We start from the raw sequence: 19204 nt of genomic DNA, 5'->3' as shown, positions 1-19204 counted from the left end.
AAGGGCTGTTTTTCACCATTCATCACATTTGTTCCTTGTGATTCGCTCTGACTACACAATGGAGGCAAATTTTGGGCGTAAGGGCAGTGACAGAGGGCGTGACTGGATGTGGGTAACTGTACAGACAAGGCCTCTCTCTCTCTCTCTCTCTCTCTCTCTCTCTCTGGTGAGTAAACAGGATGTGATTTGACATATCTATTTATTTTCCTTTTTTCCCCTTTTTCCTGTTATTCTGAGGGACATTATTCTCTCTCTCTCTCTCTCTCTCTCTCTCTCTCTCTCTCTCTCTTGAAATGGGAATTCTCCTGTTATTGTTTTTTTTTTAATGTTTTTCATTACTATTACTTCTTTTTTCATCTTTCCTTCGCCCTTCCTCCTCCTCCTCCTCCTCCGCCCCTTCCTTCTCTTCCTCCTCTTCTTCTTCCTCCTGCTTCTCTTTCTTTTATTTTTATTTTTTTCATTTTCGTTATTTCTGTTTCCTCTGTTAACGCCCTGATTGGTGAGTGACTGACCCTTGTGTGTGTGTGTGTGTGTGTGTGTGTGTGTGTGTGTGTGTGTGTGTGTGTAGGTAATTGAGTTTTGTCTTGTCCAGATCGCCAGTTGAAGGTCATTTGAGAGAAAGAACAACAAAGGAGGAGAAGGAGGAGGAGGAGGAGGAGGAGGAGGAGGAGATCTAGTTTCTGGGCTATTGTTTTCTCGTGACAAGAATGGTTATAATTGCTATAGTAGTAGTAGTAGTAGTAGTAGTAGGAGGAGGAGGAGAGCGAGAAATGTTTTAAATGCATTCCCCATCTCTCTTTTTTCTTTGCTATGAACGGGAAGAGGAAGAGGAGGAAGAAAGAGAAGAAGAGGAGGAGGAGGAGGAGGAGGAAGAGGAGGAGGAGGAGGTGGAAGATCTAGTTTCTGGGCTATTGTTTTCTCGTGACAAGAATGGTTATAATTGCTATAGTAGTAGTAGTAGTAGTAGTAGTAGTAGTAGTAGTAGTAGTAGTAGTAGTAGTAGTAGTAGTAGTAGTAGTAAGTTAACCCTTTTATTACCAAACATCCAACCTATACCTGTCGCTTCCCTATCAATCCTACACCTGTCTGTTCTACCTCCACCTGTCCATCTGCTCACCTGTTCACTTGCTTACCTGTCCCTGGCCTTCCCTTAGCAACCCTCACCCACGCACCAACGCACCCACCCACCTGTCCCATCAAGGCAGCTCAGATTACCCTTCTTCACATCACACACCAGGAGAAGGAGGAGGAGGAGGAGGAGGAGGAGGAGGAGGGTTGCGTATTGCGATATTGAAACCTCCTGTTGTTTGTTATATTGGCTTCACACACACACACACACACACACACACACACACACACACACACACACACACACACACATGCACACAAACACACACACCACACATCAAGAGACCAACGGTATTCCAGCCCCATAAAGATACAAATAAGAAGAAATGGACCGCAAGGGGAGGGTCCAGCTGTGTTTTAGTCCCATAGAACCAAAATTAAAATGAAATAAACCACAAACACTCCCAGGAATGCTATCACGCCCATAAAGCTAAACCAAGGGTGATATAATGAAATGACACGATACTGTGACACGATACTGTTTCACGCCACAGAGAGAGGTGCGTGTAATTGAATGGTTTTGATTCACTGTGTTTCTATATGAAGTCTTTGAAGAGAGGGAAAAGATGGAGGTATTTGTTCTATTATTCTTTTGTTTAGCTCTCTCTCTCTCTCTCTCTCTCTCTCTGATCTGCTCGGGGATTTGCATCTAATCTAAGTAGGCCTGTTTGTTTCCTATTTTTTGTTGCTATTTGCCAAATTTCCCTCTCTCACATATAAAGAGAAAAAGACTTAATTTCTTGACTTATCTAACTCATTTATTCACTTCCTATACAGGCTCATCACAACAAGACAGATGATAGATGGAGGATGCGAGAGTTAACCCCTTCAGTGCTGGGACATACTTTTACATTGAGATTAGTGTATGATTAAATGATTCTATTCTACATCAGCAAGGGTCTATGGAGGTCAGAAGATCAATGGGCCACAGTCTTCACTATTTTAACCCCTTCAGTACTGGGACACATTTTTACCTTGAGGTTTGTGTACGATTAGGCCATTTTATTTTACATCAGGAAGGATCTATGGAGGTCAGAAGATTAATGGTCTAGTCTTCACTATTCTAATCCCCAACATGAGTTTCTGAAGCTGTATAAAATCACTAAATAGTCACCAGATTTAAAATGGAGACGTGTACGCTTAGACGATGTTATTCTACATTAGGAAGGGTCTATGGAGGTCAAAAGAAGATTAATGGCTCAGAGTCTTCACTATTCTAATCCCCCACATGAGTTTCTGAAGCTGTATACACTCACCAAATAGTAACCAGAGTGAATATGGAAAAGGGTCATGGTGGTGAAGGGGTTAATGGAAGTGTTTATCAAACCCATTCATTCCTTTCCATCACACTAAGATAAACAATAGGAGAATACAAGAACGTTTAATATAAGATAGATAGATAGATAGGTAGGTAGATAGGTAGGTAGGTAGATAGATAGCTAGATAGATAGATAGATGAATAGATAATATAAGATAGACAATTTCTGGATAGCTCTTATGATCTTTTAGGGAACTGGCAACCAAGTGGGCCTTTTTTTCTTTCCCCCTTTGGCCAGTTTGTTCTGCATAAAAAACTAAAAACAAAGAAAGAATACAAGAGGTTACTGGCGCGCTTACCTCTAACTTGTGGCTGTATTCCTCGGCCAGGCGCTCATTCTGCTGCACCAGGATCTCATTTCTCTCCAGCAGCGCCTTCCCCAGTTCCGCCGCTAGGATCAGGTCTCGCTCCTTCTGCGCCAGCCTGGAGTACACGTCGGCCTCCTCCTCCTCCGCGGCCGCAGCAATCTCCTCGGCGCGACACTCCATCTCGTACACGTAGTCCTCGAGCTCGTACTTGGAGGCCGAGGTGGTGGCGGGGGAGGTAAGACTTGTGGTGTCCATTGGTGAGTCTTCCCCCTTAGTTGCTACAGTAAACTCGCCGCCTTCGCCTCCACCACCGCCGACACGCCTGCTGAAGCTGCTCACTGGCATTACGACGCCCGCCCGCGCCCCCAGCAGGCATTATATTCCCCCCCACGCCCGCCCCTGCACGCCCGCGGCTACCTGTCTGCGGGGCGCGTCTGGAGCGGTCACGTTCTTAGAAATTTTTAAACTCTGGACTTTTCAGTGGTTCTTTTTCAAGTGAGTGACAGCCAGACAGTCAGATAGACAGACAGCCTGACAGCCCACGCCTCCACGCCGCTGTCAGCACCTCCAACAGCTGCGCCACTTCCTGTTTCTGCGTCAGCGGCACAAAGGTACAGTACACACGCACACGCACGCACGCACACACGCAGGCGCTGACGAGGCTGTGAGTGGGTTAGTGTGTGTCTTCGTGTTTCATCATTCGTTTTTTTTACGTGTTTTCTTTTTTTCTTTGATTTTTGTAGTTTTTTCTTGTCTTTTTTATTCTTTTAATTATTTTCCTTATTATCTTCTCTTACGTGTTCAGTCTTCTATTTCTCCTCGACAGACAGACAGACAGACAGACAGACAGACAAAGCTCCCTTCTGCTGCTCTTTATTTCTCCCTCCCTCTCTCTCTATCTCTTTTTTCTTCTCCACGTCACCATATAAATACAGTGCACACACACACACACACACACACACACGCACGCACACGCACACACTACCGATGAGTGCGTTGCGTTACTCACTCACGCAATCGCACGGACTCTGACAAACTCACAGTAAAAAAACACGTGACTTTTAACACACGTAAGAATAACAAACAAACAAACAAACAAAAATAAACACTTCACAAGAGGGAGATTTAAATGCAGAGTCAGTTCTTTTATCTCCTCTCTCTCTCTCTCTCTCTCACTTCCAATTAAAGAGAGGAAAAGAATAAGTCAGAAGAGGAGTGAGGTATGCTAACTCCACTCCGTCACTCCAGTCATCCCACATGCCACTCCATCCCGACCACCACCACCACTGCCTTCCTCACTCCAGCTTACTCACTCGTCACTCAAATCCTTCGCCATGAGGGACACGCTTATGCTGGTGAGCTCCGAGGGTTCCAGTGAGATGCTAGCGTGGTGTGAAGGGTGCGTGAGGGTTTGCGAGGGCGTGGGAGTGGTGTGTGGTGTTTATCTCGTGGTGTGTGGTGCGCGGGGGCGGCGGCGTAGCAGTCACCTAGCCAGAGGTACAAGGAACACTGGTGCGCTGCTGTGTTCCTGCTCTCCGCTCACTGTTCACGACCCTCACCTGTCTGAGTCATCAGTTGCCATGTATCCCCATAATAACAGTGATTTTGGCCTCTCCACACCTTCATTTAACCTCTGCTAGCGTCTATACTCCACCAAAGTGCCAAATGGAAGCAAATGTCGGTATATCTTCGTGGTTTTAGCGTAAGAGTGAGGTTGAGATGGTTTAATAAAGGTAGGCTTCATGACGCAGACTCTTTGGCAGGTGAGGGCTCGCACGCTAGCTATCCGTACAGGTGTGCAAGGCCGCGTGTGACTCACAGTGGACCAAAACGAGGCTACACGACTTCAACGGAGGGACAGTGAGGCGGGAAGAATGGATGGTGTTGATGATGATGAGTCCCAGCATCTTTCGCTATCATTCATCTCCTGGCAGCTCTTTTCATCCCTCACGCATCATCACTACTCCGGTTTTACTCTCCCGAGACCCTCACGTCCTCTCAGCATCTTTCAGCCCCTTCTTTGACTAACACTAAGACTTCACAACCTTCTGCATCTTCTCTCAATCCCTTTTTCATCAGCTACACATCATCTTCAGCCTCTATATCACTCTATCCAGCCCTTTCCAGTCCTCTGAATTCTCTGCCACCTTCCTTCAGCTCTATTTAACCCCTTACCATTTCTATCTCCACTTCCCTTTCATCTATACCTATCTATCTTGCAACTCTAACCCTATAAAGCCCTACAGCCCCTCCAAGGCCCCTAATACACCCCAAATAAGACCCTAAAACCGTATCTTTCCCTCGCTGGTTCTATACACGCTTCCAGACATTCACTTGTTTCTCTGCAAAGCGTCAAATTTTTGCTCTTATGGGGGGGACTTATTATTACTCAGGGTTCCGTTTTCTCTCAGGAGTGACTAAAGGAAAGGAAAACGCTGCTCTGCCTTCGCTCTATCACTGCCACTGCTGCCACCAGATAGAGACAGATATGGTAGCTGCCCCCTGTCCCGTCCCGTATCGTCCCGTTCTCTCCCTTGATAATTTGTGTGGGAATGAGCAGTAGGTATACAGACACGTGTGATAATAATAATAGTTGAGTCAGTGCATAGAAAGGTGGATAGATGGATGGATAGGTGAATGAAAGGAAAAATTAATAGTAGCAGTAGTAGTGGTATTGGTGGTGGTGGTGGTGGTGACAGGAACAAAGAAAAAGACGAATAAGAATGAGAGAAGATAGATAATAACAAAAATAAATGATAATGAGGATGAGAGAAAGAGAAAAGAAGAGGAAGAAGAAGAAGAAGAAGAAAAGAAGGAAAGAAAAACAAGCTGATTACTCTTCAAATTCAAAAACAGGAGGAGGAGGAGGAGGAGGAGGAGGAGGAGGAGGAGGAGGAGAAAGAGGAGGGCTGTTTTTCCAATCTTATCTCAAACACTTTAAACGGTAAGTATATGTATCTGTCCACTCCCCCCCCCCGGTCCTCTCCTTCCCCAAAATCGCCCCCTCCACACGGCCCTCCCCCCCTGCCTCTCAAATCACTCACATTAACTCACCAGTACTCCTCTCCACGCCACTGCACGCACACACCCAACCACGCACGTAATTTACCAACGCACACACACACACACACACACACACACACACACACACACGAGTTCTCAAAATTGTGTTTCTTGAATGTGTTTGAGAAAAGTTTCGTGTTTATAAGTGATTTGAAGTGATGTGATGTGAAGATACTCGATTGATAGGATGAGGTGAAGAGGAGAGGAAGGCAAAGAAGGAAGGAAAAGAAAGGAAGGAAGGGAGGGAGGAAGGAAGGAAGGGAGGAAGGAAGATTGGAAGGAAGGAAGGTTGGAAGGAAGAAAAGAAGGATGAGGAGAAGGAAGGAGGATTAAAAGAGAAGAAAGTGTGGTGTTTTTTTTTTGGGGGGGGTGAGATGAAAAGGAAAGAAATGAAGGAAGGAAGGAAGGAAGAGAGGAACTGAAATGAAGGAGGAAAAGAAGGAAGGAAGGAAGGAAAAGAGAAAAATATGTGGTGTTTATAGGAATGAGATGAAAAGGAAAAGATGGAAGGAATTGAAGGAAGGAAGGAAGGAAAGAACTGAACTGAAAGAGAGAAAGAAAGAAAGAAAGAAAGAAAGAAAGAAAGAAGGAAAGAAGGAGGATTAAAAGAGAAAAAATCAGTATGGTGTGTTTCTTTCTTTTGAGATGAAAAGGAAAGAAAAGGAATTAAGGAACTAACTGAAAGAAGGAAGGAAAGAAGGAAGGAAGGAAGGAAATAATAAAGGAGGGAAGGAAGGAAAGAAGGAAGGAAGAAGAATTAAAAGACGAAAAAAAATGTGTGTTTTCTTTTGTGTGTGTTTAGAAATGTTTGTTTTATTTTTTGTTTGTGAGAGAGAGAGAGAGAGAGAGAGAGAGAGAGAGAGAGAGAGAGAGAGAGAGAGAGAGAGATGAAATAGTAATGAAAGAAAAGAAAACACAAACTAATCTACAATATTTCAGGAAGGAAGAGAGAGAGAGAGAGAGAGAGAGGAAACAAAAACAAGAAAATAGAGGCGATAAAAAAAAAGAGAAAGAGAAAAAGAAACAAAAAAAACTAAACAGACTAGAAAAATAAACAGAAAAAAGAAAGAAAAGAAAAGAAAAGAAAGAAAAACGAACATAAGAAATAAACAGGACCAAGAAATAAATCAAGAAAAGAAGAAAGAAACTAAGAAAAACCACCACCACCACCACCACCACCACCACCACCACACCTTCAGGATGGGGCGGGGCACTGGGCAGGTGTCGTGGGGGGAACAGACGGAGCTTCTTCAGTACCTCCTCTACATCTTCAACACTGTCTTCTTCGTGAGTATACTGACGGAGAGAGAGAGAGAGAGAGAGAGAGAGAGAGAGAGAGAGAGAGAGAGAGAGAGTGAATGTGTCGAGGAGCGAAGACAAAGAAAACGGGCAATGAGGTTACACGCTTGCATAACCAAAGACAAACAACAACAATGATGATAATAATAATAATAATAATAATAATAATAATAATAATAATAATAACAATGACAAAACGCGTATTAGTCTTACAGCAAACGATTCATTGATTTAACGAAAAGAAATTGCGATAGACAGTTTAGATAGTGGCGCAACGAGAGAGAGAGAGAGAGAGAGAGAGAGAGAGAGAGAGAGAGAGAGTAATGTTAAGTAAAGGATGTTGAGTCAAAGTTAGCTAAGGTGACATCCGGGTCGTGTGTGTGTGTGTGTGTGTGTGTGTGTGTGTGTGTGTGTGTGTTGAGGACCCCGCGTCCTGACCAGATAAGATAAATACTGATACCTTCATTACCCACTACATCCTCCTCTCTCTCTCTCTCTCTCTCTCTCTCTCTCTCTCTCTCTCTCTCTCTGGTTCCTACCTCAAGTTTCTATTTTCTTGTTTTATCTTCTTTTTCTTCTTTTTCTTTTCCCATTCTTGTTTCCTTCTTCGTTCTTCATTCTCCTTCTTCTTCTTCTTCTCCTTCTTCTTCTTCTTCTTCTTCTTCTTTGTCTTCTTCTTCTTCTTAACTCTATCAAGCGTAATCTTCTAATTACATTTTGCTTTTCCTTCTACTTTGCCTCCTTCAATGCCAACCACACTTCTCCTCCTCCTCCTCCTCCTCCTCCTCCTCCCCCTTCCTCTTCTTATACTCTTCCTCTGCCATCACGACCCTTTCTTATTCCTCTTTATCTTCTCATCTTGTGTATACTTTCCTCCTCTTCCTCCTCCTCCTCCATCCTCCTACTACTTTTTCTTTCAATACGCTTTTGTCTCATCTCCTCCTCCTCCTCCTCCTCCTCCTCCTCCTCCTCCTGCGTCTTCCACTTCCTCCACCACCCACCACTACTTTCTCCTAGTCCCACTAATGAGACTTAATGGCGCAGGTAACTTTCTTTCGTGAAGTTCAAAAGGTGTGTCAGTCTCAAGTGTGGCTGTGCGTAATTAGAGTAAGCTTTGATATCTCGCGAGGCTTCAGGTACGAGGTAACTTAGTAGTAGTGGTGGTGGTGGTGGTGGTGGTGGTGGTAGCAATGGAAGGAAGTCAAGGGCGTTTATCTACTTATCTGTGTTACCTCAATGCCTCAGATTAGTTTACTGAATAGGAGACAGATAAAATGTAGGGTGGAAGGGGGGGAGAAGGATTAGTGACTGTGTGTGTGTGTGTGTGTGTGTGAAGGAGCGTTATGTATAGGGTAGCCATTTCCCTCTCCCACACACACACACACACACACTCACAGACACACAAGAGGGCCATGGATGTACAGTAGGTATGCGAGGCAGGTGTGGGAAGATACGTTAACTGATAATACTGACAAAACGATGCGTCACTACAAGAACATGTCATTGGGCACTATCTCTCTGTTAATGATGGTGGTGGTGGTGGTGGTGGTGGTGGTGGTGAAAACATGACTACTACTACCACTACTACTACTGCTACTAATAATGTTACGCCTCAGTTTCAGTTTGTGTGGATAAAAAAGAGTATATTTATCATTACTTTTCTTATCTAACCACCCGTAACACACACACACACACACACACACACACACACACACACACACACACACACACACACACACACTTAACAATAAAACAATAACAACAAAACTTCCCCAATAAAAACCTTCACCTCACCAGCAGAAGGCGCCGACGGAGGGAATGAAGGCGACGCAGACGGAGACGCAGAAGAAGACGAAAAGATCCACAAAGGCACCGTAAACACCAGTAAACACCACTTCTCTTTCCCCCAACAGTGCGCAGGGGCTCTCGTTTTCTCGGTAGCGATGTGGATTCGATTCGACAAAGACATGGGGGATTTTGTGGAAGCTGTCGGCATATTCCACTACTGGGCGGGGACAACTGTCGTGATGGTCGGCGCTTCTCTTGTCATGCTCAATGCCTTCATCGCCTGCTGCGGGGTGTACTCCGGCAGCAAGTGTATGGTGGTGACTGTACGTGGAGTTGATTGTATGTTTTTTCTATCCATATTTCATCTCTCTGTCTCTCTTCCAGGTTCCAGCAGCGAATGGGCAGTGTTTGGTGATCTGCTGCGTCTTTGTGTCTTTGCGTCTCGTCTCAGTTTGCTTTGGGAGGTTCACTATAGATATTGGTCTGGTTTTCAAGGGTTTTTGTGATTCCAGTGGTGGTTTAATGGGTGTTCAGCGTCACTAAAGGCAGAACCACTCTTGAGAACTGGACCTTTCATCTCAGTGGCCTTTGAAAGCAAGCTGGCGTGGGAGCAAAGCATTTCAAAACACAATAATCCGTCCTTTCATGTCAGCAAACCCGACTCACACGCATCATTCATCACTCCTCTCCTTTCTCCCTGTCTTTTCCCGCCCTTTTTCCCGCCGCGGCACTGGTTGTATGTACCCAGTGCGCAGGGGCGGCTGTGTTTGCCATGTGCCTGTGGATTCGCTTCGACAAGGATATGGATGAGTATGTAAACAGTCTGGGTTTATTCTTCTACTGGAACTCTACAAATGTTGTCATGGTTGCCTCGACTCTGGTGATGGTCAACTGTTTCCTCGGGTGTTGTGGCAGTTACTTCTCCAGTCGCCCTGCCATCATTGTTGTGAGTAGTGGTGGTGGTGGTGGTGGTGGTGGTGGTAGTGGTAGTGGTGGTGGTAGAGGTGGTTTTAAGGTACTGGTGGTGGTTGTGGTTGTATTAGTAGCAGATGTTGTGGTTTCTTTTGTCTCTCTTTGTCTCTTTCTGTCTGTCTCTCTCTCTCTCTCTCTCTCTCTCTCTCTCTCTCTCTCTCTCTCTCTCTCTCTCTCTCTTCGTGGTTGTTTTAGTGGTTTTAAGAGTACTTTTTTTCTTTCTTTCTTTCTTTCTTCTTCTTCTTCTTCTTCTTCTTCTTCTTCTTCTTCTTCTTCTTCTTGTATTCTTGTTTTTTTCTTTTATTAGAACAATTTAATTTCTGTATTAGTATTGGTAGAGTAGTCTTTCCTTTTCTTCTTCTTCCTTCTTCTTCTTCTTCGTCTTCTTTTTCTTCTTCTTCTTCTTCTTTTTTATTTCTTCATTGGAGTAATCAAATTCATGAACATCAGTCTTAATTTTCTTCCTTTTCTTTCGTCTTCCTCCTCCTCCTCCTCCTCCTCCTCCTCCTCCTCCTCCTCCTCCTCCTTCTATGACCACCTCTATTACTACACTCCAATTTCCTTTCACGTGTCTCTAGTTGACTTGCTACACAACATTATCGAGTTAGTTTGGTGGTTTGCAGATGTCAGCTTCCCCCCCCCCCACCTCTTACCTCGCTCTCTCTATCCAAAGTAGCAGGTGTGTGTTGTAGGTACAGAGAGGCGAGTCATTGATGTAGCAGTAGTAGTAGTAGTAGTAGTTGTTGTTGTTGTTGTTGTTGTTGTTGTTGTAGTTATTAATTGGTTTTAGTACGCTAAATACGAGAAAAAACCATGATTTTACTCTCTTTCCTTATCCACACACACACACACACACACACACACACACACACACAGTAAAAGTACATAGACTACACGTGTAAATATAGACTTTAACACCTCTCTCTCTCTCTCTCTCTCTCTCTCTCTCTCTCTCTCTCTCTGTGTCTCTTTGCCCTCCTTGCCCTCCTAAACACACACACACACACACACACACACACACACACACGCCCTCGGTCACTGCAAGACAAGGCGTAATATATCAACTGACATATGCAGAACAATTGCAAGAAGTCCCGCCTCCATCCCTCCCCCCCACCGTCACCAGTAAACTATTCCATATACAAAGAGAAAGGAAGAAGAAAAAAAGAAGGAAAAAAAATGAGTCCGCGTGTTTTCCGAAGCGAAGGAAGTGACGTAATGTTTTCTGAGGTACGATAGTTTGTTTTTTTAGGTACGATAGTTTTTTTTTTTTTTTTTTTTTTGAGGTACGATAGTTTGTTTTTTTGAGGTACGATAGTTTGTTTTTTGAGGTACGATAGTTTGTTTTTTGAGGTACGATAGTTTGTTTTTTGAGGTACGATAGTTTTTTTTTTTTTGAGGTACGATAATTAGTTTTTGAGGTACGATAGTTTGTTTTTTGAGGTACGATGATTAGTTTTTGAGGTACGATAGTTAGAAAGGGAAACAAAAAACGGAAGTAGATTCTAGAAGGGAAGGAAATTCTAATGGAGAGAGAGAGAAAAAAAAAATAGGACGGATGAGAATAAAAGAAAGGGAGGAAAGAAAGAAAGAGCATTAAGAGAGATTACGAACTCTTAAAATTGGCGGTGTCTCTCTCTCTCTCTCTCTCTCTCTCTCTCTCTCTCTCTCTCTCTCTCTCTCCCATACATAATGACTGTGGTCTGACTAATATCACGTGACGCAAGAACAGAAGAGACGAGAGAGGAAAGAGAAAGAAAGGAAGAGGAAGAGAAGAGGAGGAGGAAGAAACGAGAGGGAAAAAAAGTGCAGAGAGAGAGAGAGAGAGAGAGAGAGAGAGAGAGAGAGAGAGAGAGAGAGAGAGAGAGAGAGAGAGACCTTTGACCTGGTGGAAACTGGAACCCTCAAACTGCAGCTCCAGCCACTTCCCGGAAATTAATGAAGACGGATGATGAAAAACAAGAGAGGGGAAAGTGGGAAGAAGAGTAAAGAAAATGGGTAAATGATGTTGTCTCGTTTTCTTTCTCTCTCTCTCTCTCTCTCTCTCTCTCTCTCTCTCTCTCTCTCTTTCTTTTTTTTCCTTTTCTTCCTTCCTTTTTCTTCTTCCTAAAAGTAGATTTTTTTCGTTTTTCTCTTTCTTTTCTTTCTTTTTCTCGTTTTTCTTATTTCTTATTTCTTTTTTCTCTTTTTTTCATTTTTCCTTCCTTCTTTCTTTTTCTTCTCTTCGTAAAATATTGCAAAGTTGATTTTTTCGTGTTTTTACATAACTTAATTAATTTCGCAGTTCAATCTCTCTCTCCTTTTCTTTTTTTTTTTTTTTTTTAATCATATTCATTTTAACACTTTCAATCATCCTTCACTCCTTATCATTCAAGTTTTAACCCATTCCTAAGTTCTTTTTATTATTTATTTACGTGACTTAATTAATCTCGCAGTTTAATCTCTCTCTCTCTTTCTCTTTCTTTTATTATATTCATTTTAACACTTTCAATCATCCTACACTCATTATCATTCCAAAATTTTAACACACCTGCAAGTTTTTTTTTTTTTCGTTATATCATACGTATCTCAATAAATCTTGTAGTTTAATCTATCTTCCTTATCATATTAATTTATTCCAACACTTTCAATCATCCTACACTCTCTTTTAACCCATTCCTAAGTTTTTTTTTCTTTTTAATTAACTTTTATGCGCCTTGATTAATCTTGCAGGAACACACACTAATAATTTTGTTGATGACGGAAGAGTAAGGTGAGTGGTTAATTATGGTGCCAGTAGTAAGTAGATTGCAGTAACTTCAATAGATCCTTTGTTTTGATTGGGTAGAATAGTAAAGTAGAACAAATAATTATGGTAGAGACTAACCCCTTCAGTACTAGGACACATTTTTATCTAAAGATTGATGTAGCATTAGACCATTTTATTGACATTAGGAAGGGTCTATGGAGGTCAGAAGATTAATGGCCACAGTCTTCACCATTTTAATCCTCACATAAGTTTCTGAAGCTGTATAAAATCAAATAGTAAGCAGAATGAATATGGAAACACGTCATGCTACTGAAGATATTAAGCTTTGAGTGAGTTTAATGTACGATTAGACCCTTTTATTGACATTAGGAAGGGTCTATGGAGGTCAGAAGATTAATGGCCACAGTCTTCACTACTTTCATTCCCCATGTGAGTTTCTGAAGCTGTACAAAATCACCAAACAGTAAGTAGAATGAACATGAAAATGTGTCCTGGTACTGAAGGGGTTGAGTAGATTTGAATATTGTACTTAGATTAACAGTATTGGTTGTAATTGGACTTAAATAATTGTTAAGTAGAATGATTAAGTAGACTGACTGAGTAGTGAGTGTAGTGATTGGCAGTAAGTAGTGATTTGTTAAGTAAGGCTTGTAGTAACAGTAGTGATGGTAGTGATTAACAATAGTCGTAATAGTAGTGGTGGTGGTGGTGGTATATAGTTAAAGTAGAGGTAATAGTAATAATAATAATAATAATAATAATAATAATAACATGCATTAAAATCAAACTACAATATAACTACACTAAAACTTGAACATAAAACTAATCCTAACTTTTATTTCTTCCCTCCATCCTTCCCATCTTTCCTCCAACACACCTATTCTTTTCTCCAACACCTCAATCTTCTCTCCAACACGTCCACTCTTCTCTCCGACACGTGCAAACACCCTCCCTTCTTTTCCTTCATCATTCATTTACCCTGTGATTTCGTATTCTTTCATTATCTATCCTTCTATCTGACTGTCCTTGCTAAAACCATCAATTTATCCATCTACACCATTTCTTACACCACAAAACACTCACCTTTCTCTCTTTTCATCTTCTTTCATCGTTTATCTATCCTCTAATTTCCCATTCTCTCATTATCTATCCTTCTATCCAACTGTCCATACAAAAACTATCAATTTATCCACTTACACCTTCCTTTAACCCACAAAACATCCACCTTCTCCTCCTCCTCCTCTTGTGCCTCCTCCTACACGCCCCGCAGTACATGATCTTCACAGTGATCACCTTTATTATGCTGCTGGGAGGATCTGCCTACACGCTGGACAACGGTATGGAGGACTCGAAGGCGTACCCATTCATTCAGGAGCAGATGAGGCAGCTGATCCACCAATACCAGTGGGACGTGGCTGCCAGGCGCTCTGTTGATATTGTGCAGGAATATGTGAGTAAAGGAGGGTGTGTATGTGTGTGCGTGTGTCTGTGAGGAATTATGTGTGAGTGAGTGAGTGAGTGAGTGAGTGGTTTGCTGATTGTTTGTGTGAGTGGGTGAGTGAGTGAGTGAGTGACTGACTGATAAGTGAAAGCATCGCAAAATAAGGGAATAAGTGCAGAGAGAGAGAGAGAGAGAGAGAGAGAGAGACAGAGAGAGAGACAGATTACATTTCAGTGACCCACATCCCTCATCTTCCCTTACCACCACCACTACCACCACCACCACCACCACCACCACCACCACCACCACACCTTTCCAATGGCGAGTGTTTGCACCTGCCTCTTCACTCACGCACGTGTTACACCTTGGCTGGAGTCTCATCACGTCCATCTATCTCTCACCTGGCTCTCTTTGACACAGGTGGGCTGCTGCGGTGGTTATTCGGCCAGCGACTACACGGATATACACCTGCCCGTGCCCAACACCTGCCGTGACCAGGTGAGTCAACACCATCAACATCATTAGCACCATCAGCACCTCATCCATCTTTCCCGCTGCTTCTCTCGTTGACTTTCTCTCGCATCTCTCTCTCTCTCTCTCTCTCTCTCTCTCTCTGTTCTTTTCTTCTTACTAACCTAGCTTGTTTCTTTATTCTTTTTTTCTTTCTCTCTTTCCTCCTCTCTTTCGTCTCTTTATTCCGTCTTCACTGCTTTCTAATAACATTTTGATTATATTTCTTAGTGCTTATCTTCTCTTCTTGTATTTCTTTTCCTTCTTGCATTTCTCTTATTAATATCTTGCTAATTTAGTCTTTTCTCTTCCTCTTCACTTTATTTTATTTTATTATTTTATTTTTTTTCCTTGTCATCTTTGTTTCATTTCCTCCACTTTGCTTTCATGATCGTGAGTAATCGTGACAGGAACCCTTGACAATCTACGGTCGTTGCTGTGGAAGATGTTAACTCGAGCGGCTAACCTTACTGGGAATACACTATCACACTGGGAATAAGAGTGTATGAAGAAGTCGTTGCTGTGTGTCGTGGAGTCTATATAAGGCCCATATTTTGAAAGACTTCCGCGCTGCATCACCTTCACTATTTTTCAAAGGACTCTAGTTGAAGTGATGTGGGTTTTTAAAGATGTTTCTGTGACTCTAGTGACATGTTAACGAGTTTTCTGCATTATCAACACTACAAATACTCTTTAAAAATACTGAAAAGGCTCTAGTTGAAGTGACACGGGTTTTTAAGTGTGTTTCTCTAATTTTAGTGACATGTTAACAAGTTTTCTGCATTATCAACAAGACAAATACTCTTTAGAACTCGGCTAACCTGTGGTCTTTCAAAATGGTCGCAGTGAGAGAGGGAAGCGTTTCTGGATATGGCGCTAGGTGTGTGCGGGGTGGCAGTGACCTGCGCTACTCGGAAACGTCACGGAAGCTCACGACTGTCAACTTCCGGCGGGTTGTTTACAGCAGAGCGAGGCGGAGACGTCGCTCGCTGATGATACGGCAAATGACAAGGCGAATGACACTCACGTATTGCCGATATCACAGACGTCTCGTGAATTGAAAGGAGACGATTAACCCCTTCAGTACCATGACGCGTTTCCATATTCACTCTGCTTACTGTTTGGTGATTTTGTACAGATTCAGAAACTTATGTGGGGGATTAAAATAGTGAGGATTGTGGCCATTAATCTTCTGACCTCCATAGACCTTTTCTGATGTCAATAAAATCATTAAAATGGTATAATCGTACACAAATCTTACGGTAGAAATGTGTCCCAATATTGAAGGAATTAATGAATAGATGGATAAGGCGTTTATGTAACTTTAAAAAAATTGTATGAGCGAGGATAAATGACTAACTTTTTTAAAAAGGAAAGAGAACAGTGAAATGAAAATGTTGAGTCCACTTCGTATATTATCGCACAAACCGTATTGAGAAACGCCTTCCCCTCCCACCACGGCAATTTTCCAAGGCCACAGAGAGCCGGATTTCAAGACAATTTCTCCTTTTAACCCCTTCAGTATCATGACGCGTTTTCATATTCATTCTGGTTACTATTTGGTGATTTTATACAGCTTCAGAAACATATGCTGGGATTAGAGTAGTGAAGACTGACCATTATTCTTTTAACCTCCACAGACCCTCCCTAACGTAAATAAAATGGTCTAATCACACCCAAAAAGATCCCAAAAAAACAAGGTAAAATGGGTCTCAATATTGGAGGGTTAATAAACTAGAAATCTTGCCAATCTATCACCAGAACCATAAAAATATTCTTAAAAAAACGAGTATTATCAACTGGACCCTGTGGAGAGCAGTGATGGGGAGAGATCAAAGCGTTTCAGGATACGGGCGATTGCAGAGTCTGGCGAGAAATCTGAAAGTCCCGTGTGATGTAACCAGCGTGAATTATCCGGTACGTGCTGGCTGTTGCTGGTACTGGAGGCTGCTGCTGTGACATTAACATTTTATTACATGATTCAACCTTTATCCAGTCAAGTCGCCCGAGCTCTGCCGTGTCTGCCTCGCTCAAACACTTGTCGTTACTTCATAGTGATGCGTGGTTGACGAGACTCCGTGTCTTTGTTGGTGTTGTTTGTTTTTCCATTTTAACCATTCTTTATCAATTAGTTAACTTACCCGTTCCTTTTCCACCTATTCATCAGTCAAGCAGTTTCTCCTTCATTAATCTATCTATCTTTCTATCGTTTCTATCCTTCTAGTCATCAGTCAATCCATTAATTTTTCATCAAGCCATTAAACAGTCAGTCAACGCAGTCACTCCCTCCACCTTCTCTCTTTTGTTTCTCTCTCACATTCCTTCCCTCTACATCTCTCTCCTTTCCTTTCTCTCCTCTCTTTATGTCTATCTCCCCTCTACACATCCCTTCTACCTCCTTTTCGCTGTCCCTCCTTATTCTTTCCTCTTCCTTCTCTCATACATCTCCACCTCTCTCTCTCTCTCTCCTTATTTTTTTCCTCCCTCTTCTCTTTCACATACCCTCCACCTCTCTCTCTCCCTGCAGGTGACCGGTAACCAGTACGGAGACTCCTGCGCTGAGATCTTTGGCCAATACCTGGAAGTGCGCACTGGTTGGCTGGCTGGTCTCTCCCTGTCCCTCTGTTTCTTCCAGGTATGTCCCCAACCCGCCATCTTATTATTCTTCAGTTTGTTAGTGTGTCAAATTAAGTTACAGGTGGTTCAAAGTATATTATTATTATTATTTTCTCTTTTTCATTAACTTCTTCAGCTTATCGTTTAGTGATTTCATACAGCTTGAGAAACTTAAGTCGGGGCTCAGAATAGTGAAGGCTCTGGTCATTAGTCTTCTCACCTCCATAAACCTTTCCTAATGTCAATAAAATGGTCTAATCATACCGATAACTCAAGGTAGAAATGCGTCCCAGTACTGAAGGGCTTAACTAGTAATCCTCTTTTCCCTCATAACTTTTCTCTAATCTCCTTTAATATGTCACTTCCTAATGTCATCTCAATTATACTGTGTAATATTCCCACCAGTTACCAATGTAGAAATCTTGTTAATCTGGCTCTAGAACTATAGATACACCCTTGAAACCTGCGTCATTCCAACTAGACTTTAGAAGGGCAAGAAAAAGGTGTGGAGCGTAAACTATCGGAATAAAGTGCTATATACGTTTTTGCAGTGCTTCGCCATGATGATCTCCGTGTGTATGTACATGGCCTTCAGGGAGAGAGAAGAAGAAAGGCGCATGTAGTCTGCTGTAGTATGTCTCCCTCAAGCTTACGTCTCTACCCTCACCAGTCGCCATATCCCTTCACCCGACATACCACAAGACACTAGCTCCCACTCCCCCAGCACTCCCTGCACGTGTCAGCTGCAGTGATAGTTATGATACGCTGTCGCCACGTCCTCATGTTTTGGTACGAATAAAATAGTGGAATAGAATGGTACAGAATTTATCTAGTACAAAAATATGACGCGTGTATCTAAAACTGTTTAATATACTAGATATGAGACTAATTTCTGTGGGAAGTACGTAAGTTGCTTAACGAAAAAGATGATAGATATAAGATAAGATAAGTAAATAGTGAAATAATAGATAAGTGATTTGTGTAGTTATGTCTGTTCAATGATTCACACTAACTAAATCATGTTTGTAGTACCTGGGATGGGCTCAGAATTAAGAGTAGTTCTTGATACTACCATGGCACCCTTCTTCTCTTCCTCTCTCTCTTTGTGCCTGCCAGTGTTCCTCTCTCTGGTGTCTGAATGTGTGGATAGTTTCGTGGTTAAAGGAATTCCAGCTGAAACAATAAAAAGGTTAGATTTGTTACCTAGTTCTCTTTGTCAATTCCAGCTGAACCAATGAAAAAAAGGTTATTCTAGATTTGTTAGCTCTTTTGTGAATTCCAGCTGAAGAAATAAAAAGTGTACATTTGTTACTTCTTTTGCCTATTCCGACTGAGGCAATAAAAAGGGTAGATTTGTTAGTTATTTTGTCTTTTCCAGCTGAAGCAATAAAAAAGTGTTAGATTTATTAGATGTGTTGTCTATGTGAATGGTACTGGTAAGACTTTAAAGTAATTATTTAATTAACTCCTCTGAACTTTTTGAAGTACCATTGGATTGAAACATTGTACAACAGTCAACATTTGGTCAGTGTTAAGTGTGATGTGTGAGTCAGTGATTAGTCACTATATGGGCAACACTACAAGTTTACTATGTATTTCTTAAGAGTGTGGGAACAGGAACACTTTTTATATGTTTATATTTTGAAAGTTCCCAAACAAATTAATAAACCATTAAGTTTTGCAAGTGTGTTACTCAAAAGTGTATCCTCTTGTCACACTTCCCTCTGCAGTGTTAGGGAAGCCCTGAGAGGATCACCTGAAGGCACAAGATGAACCTTCAGGTGGGATGTACTGGCCAGGCACTGAACCCCTGGCACTGAGGCACAGCAGGGCACCTCAGACATCAGGGCCAAATGAATGTCAGGTCTCTAAGTTATCATTGGTGCTTCATGCCTCCAGTCACCACTCTGACTCATGATGGACACCAGGTGATGACAATGGTGGTGGTGATGATGAAGATAACAAAGGAAGAAAACCAACATAAACACAACCAATTTAAGGAATACACATAC

At 42.2% G+C, this 19204-nt stretch overlaps 2 protein-coding genes across 3 annotated transcripts in view; one reads left to right on the top strand and one right to left on the bottom strand.

Annotated features, from left to right (window-relative positions):
• Nucleotides 1-4277, bottom strand: part of LOC123501585 (bicaudal D-related protein homolog) — a 59123-nt gene extending 54846 nt beyond the window's left edge. Inside the window, 1 exon segment of the mRNA XM_045250512.1 lies at nt 2746-4277. Within this exon segment, the coding sequence (XP_045106447.1) occupies nt 2746-3099 (354 nt within the window). The 5' untranslated portion in view covers nt 3100-4277.
• Nucleotides 4278-6765: 2488 nt separating this feature from the next.
• Nucleotides 6766-18872, top strand: LOC123501590 (tetraspanin-2A-like). 2 transcript variants are annotated; one of them, XM_045250523.1, is made up of 6 exons: nt 6766-7104; nt 9030-9227; nt 13896-14075; nt 14487-14564; nt 17104-17211; nt 17744-18872. In XM_045250523.1, the coding sequence occupies exons 1-6, from the start codon at nt 7018-7020 to the stop codon at nt 17813-17815; spliced, it is 723 nt and encodes a 240-aa protein (XP_045106458.1). In that variant the 5' UTR covers nt 6766-7017; the 3' UTR covers nt 17816-18872. The 2 variants fall into 2 exon arrangements, with proteins under 2 accessions (XP_045106458.1, XP_045106457.1); XM_045250522.1 differs by lacking the exon at nt 9030-9227 and adding an exon at nt 9653-9850 and having other exon boundaries at nt 6887-7104.
• Nucleotides 18873-19204: the final 332 nt, after the last annotated feature.

The sequence above is a fragment of the Portunus trituberculatus genome, chromosome 9 (genome assembly GCF_017591435.1).
Source record: "Portunus trituberculatus isolate SZX2019 chromosome 9, ASM1759143v1, whole genome shotgun sequence".
In the NCBI taxonomy this organism is placed as follows: domain Eukaryota; kingdom Metazoa; phylum Arthropoda; class Malacostraca; order Decapoda; family Portunidae; genus Portunus; species Portunus trituberculatus.
The sequence above is the reverse complement of the archived record's forward strand: the minus strand, read 5'-3'. Positions and strand labels throughout refer to the sequence as shown.

Bases quoted from the DNA above. Each gene is read 5' to 3' on its own strand.
- LOC123501590 (XM_045250523.1), top strand. From the start codon at position 7,018: ATGGGGCGGGGCACTGGGCAGGTGTCGTGGGGGGAACAGACGGAGCTT. The intron at 14,076-14,486 runs GTGAGTAAAGGA...TCTTTGACACAG, and splicing joins TTGATATTGTGCAGGAATAT to GTGGGCTGCTGCGGTGGTTA. The intron at 14,565-17,103 runs GTGAGTCAACAC...CTCTCCCTGCAG, and splicing joins CCAACACCTGCCGTGACCAG to GTGACCGGTAACCAGTACGG.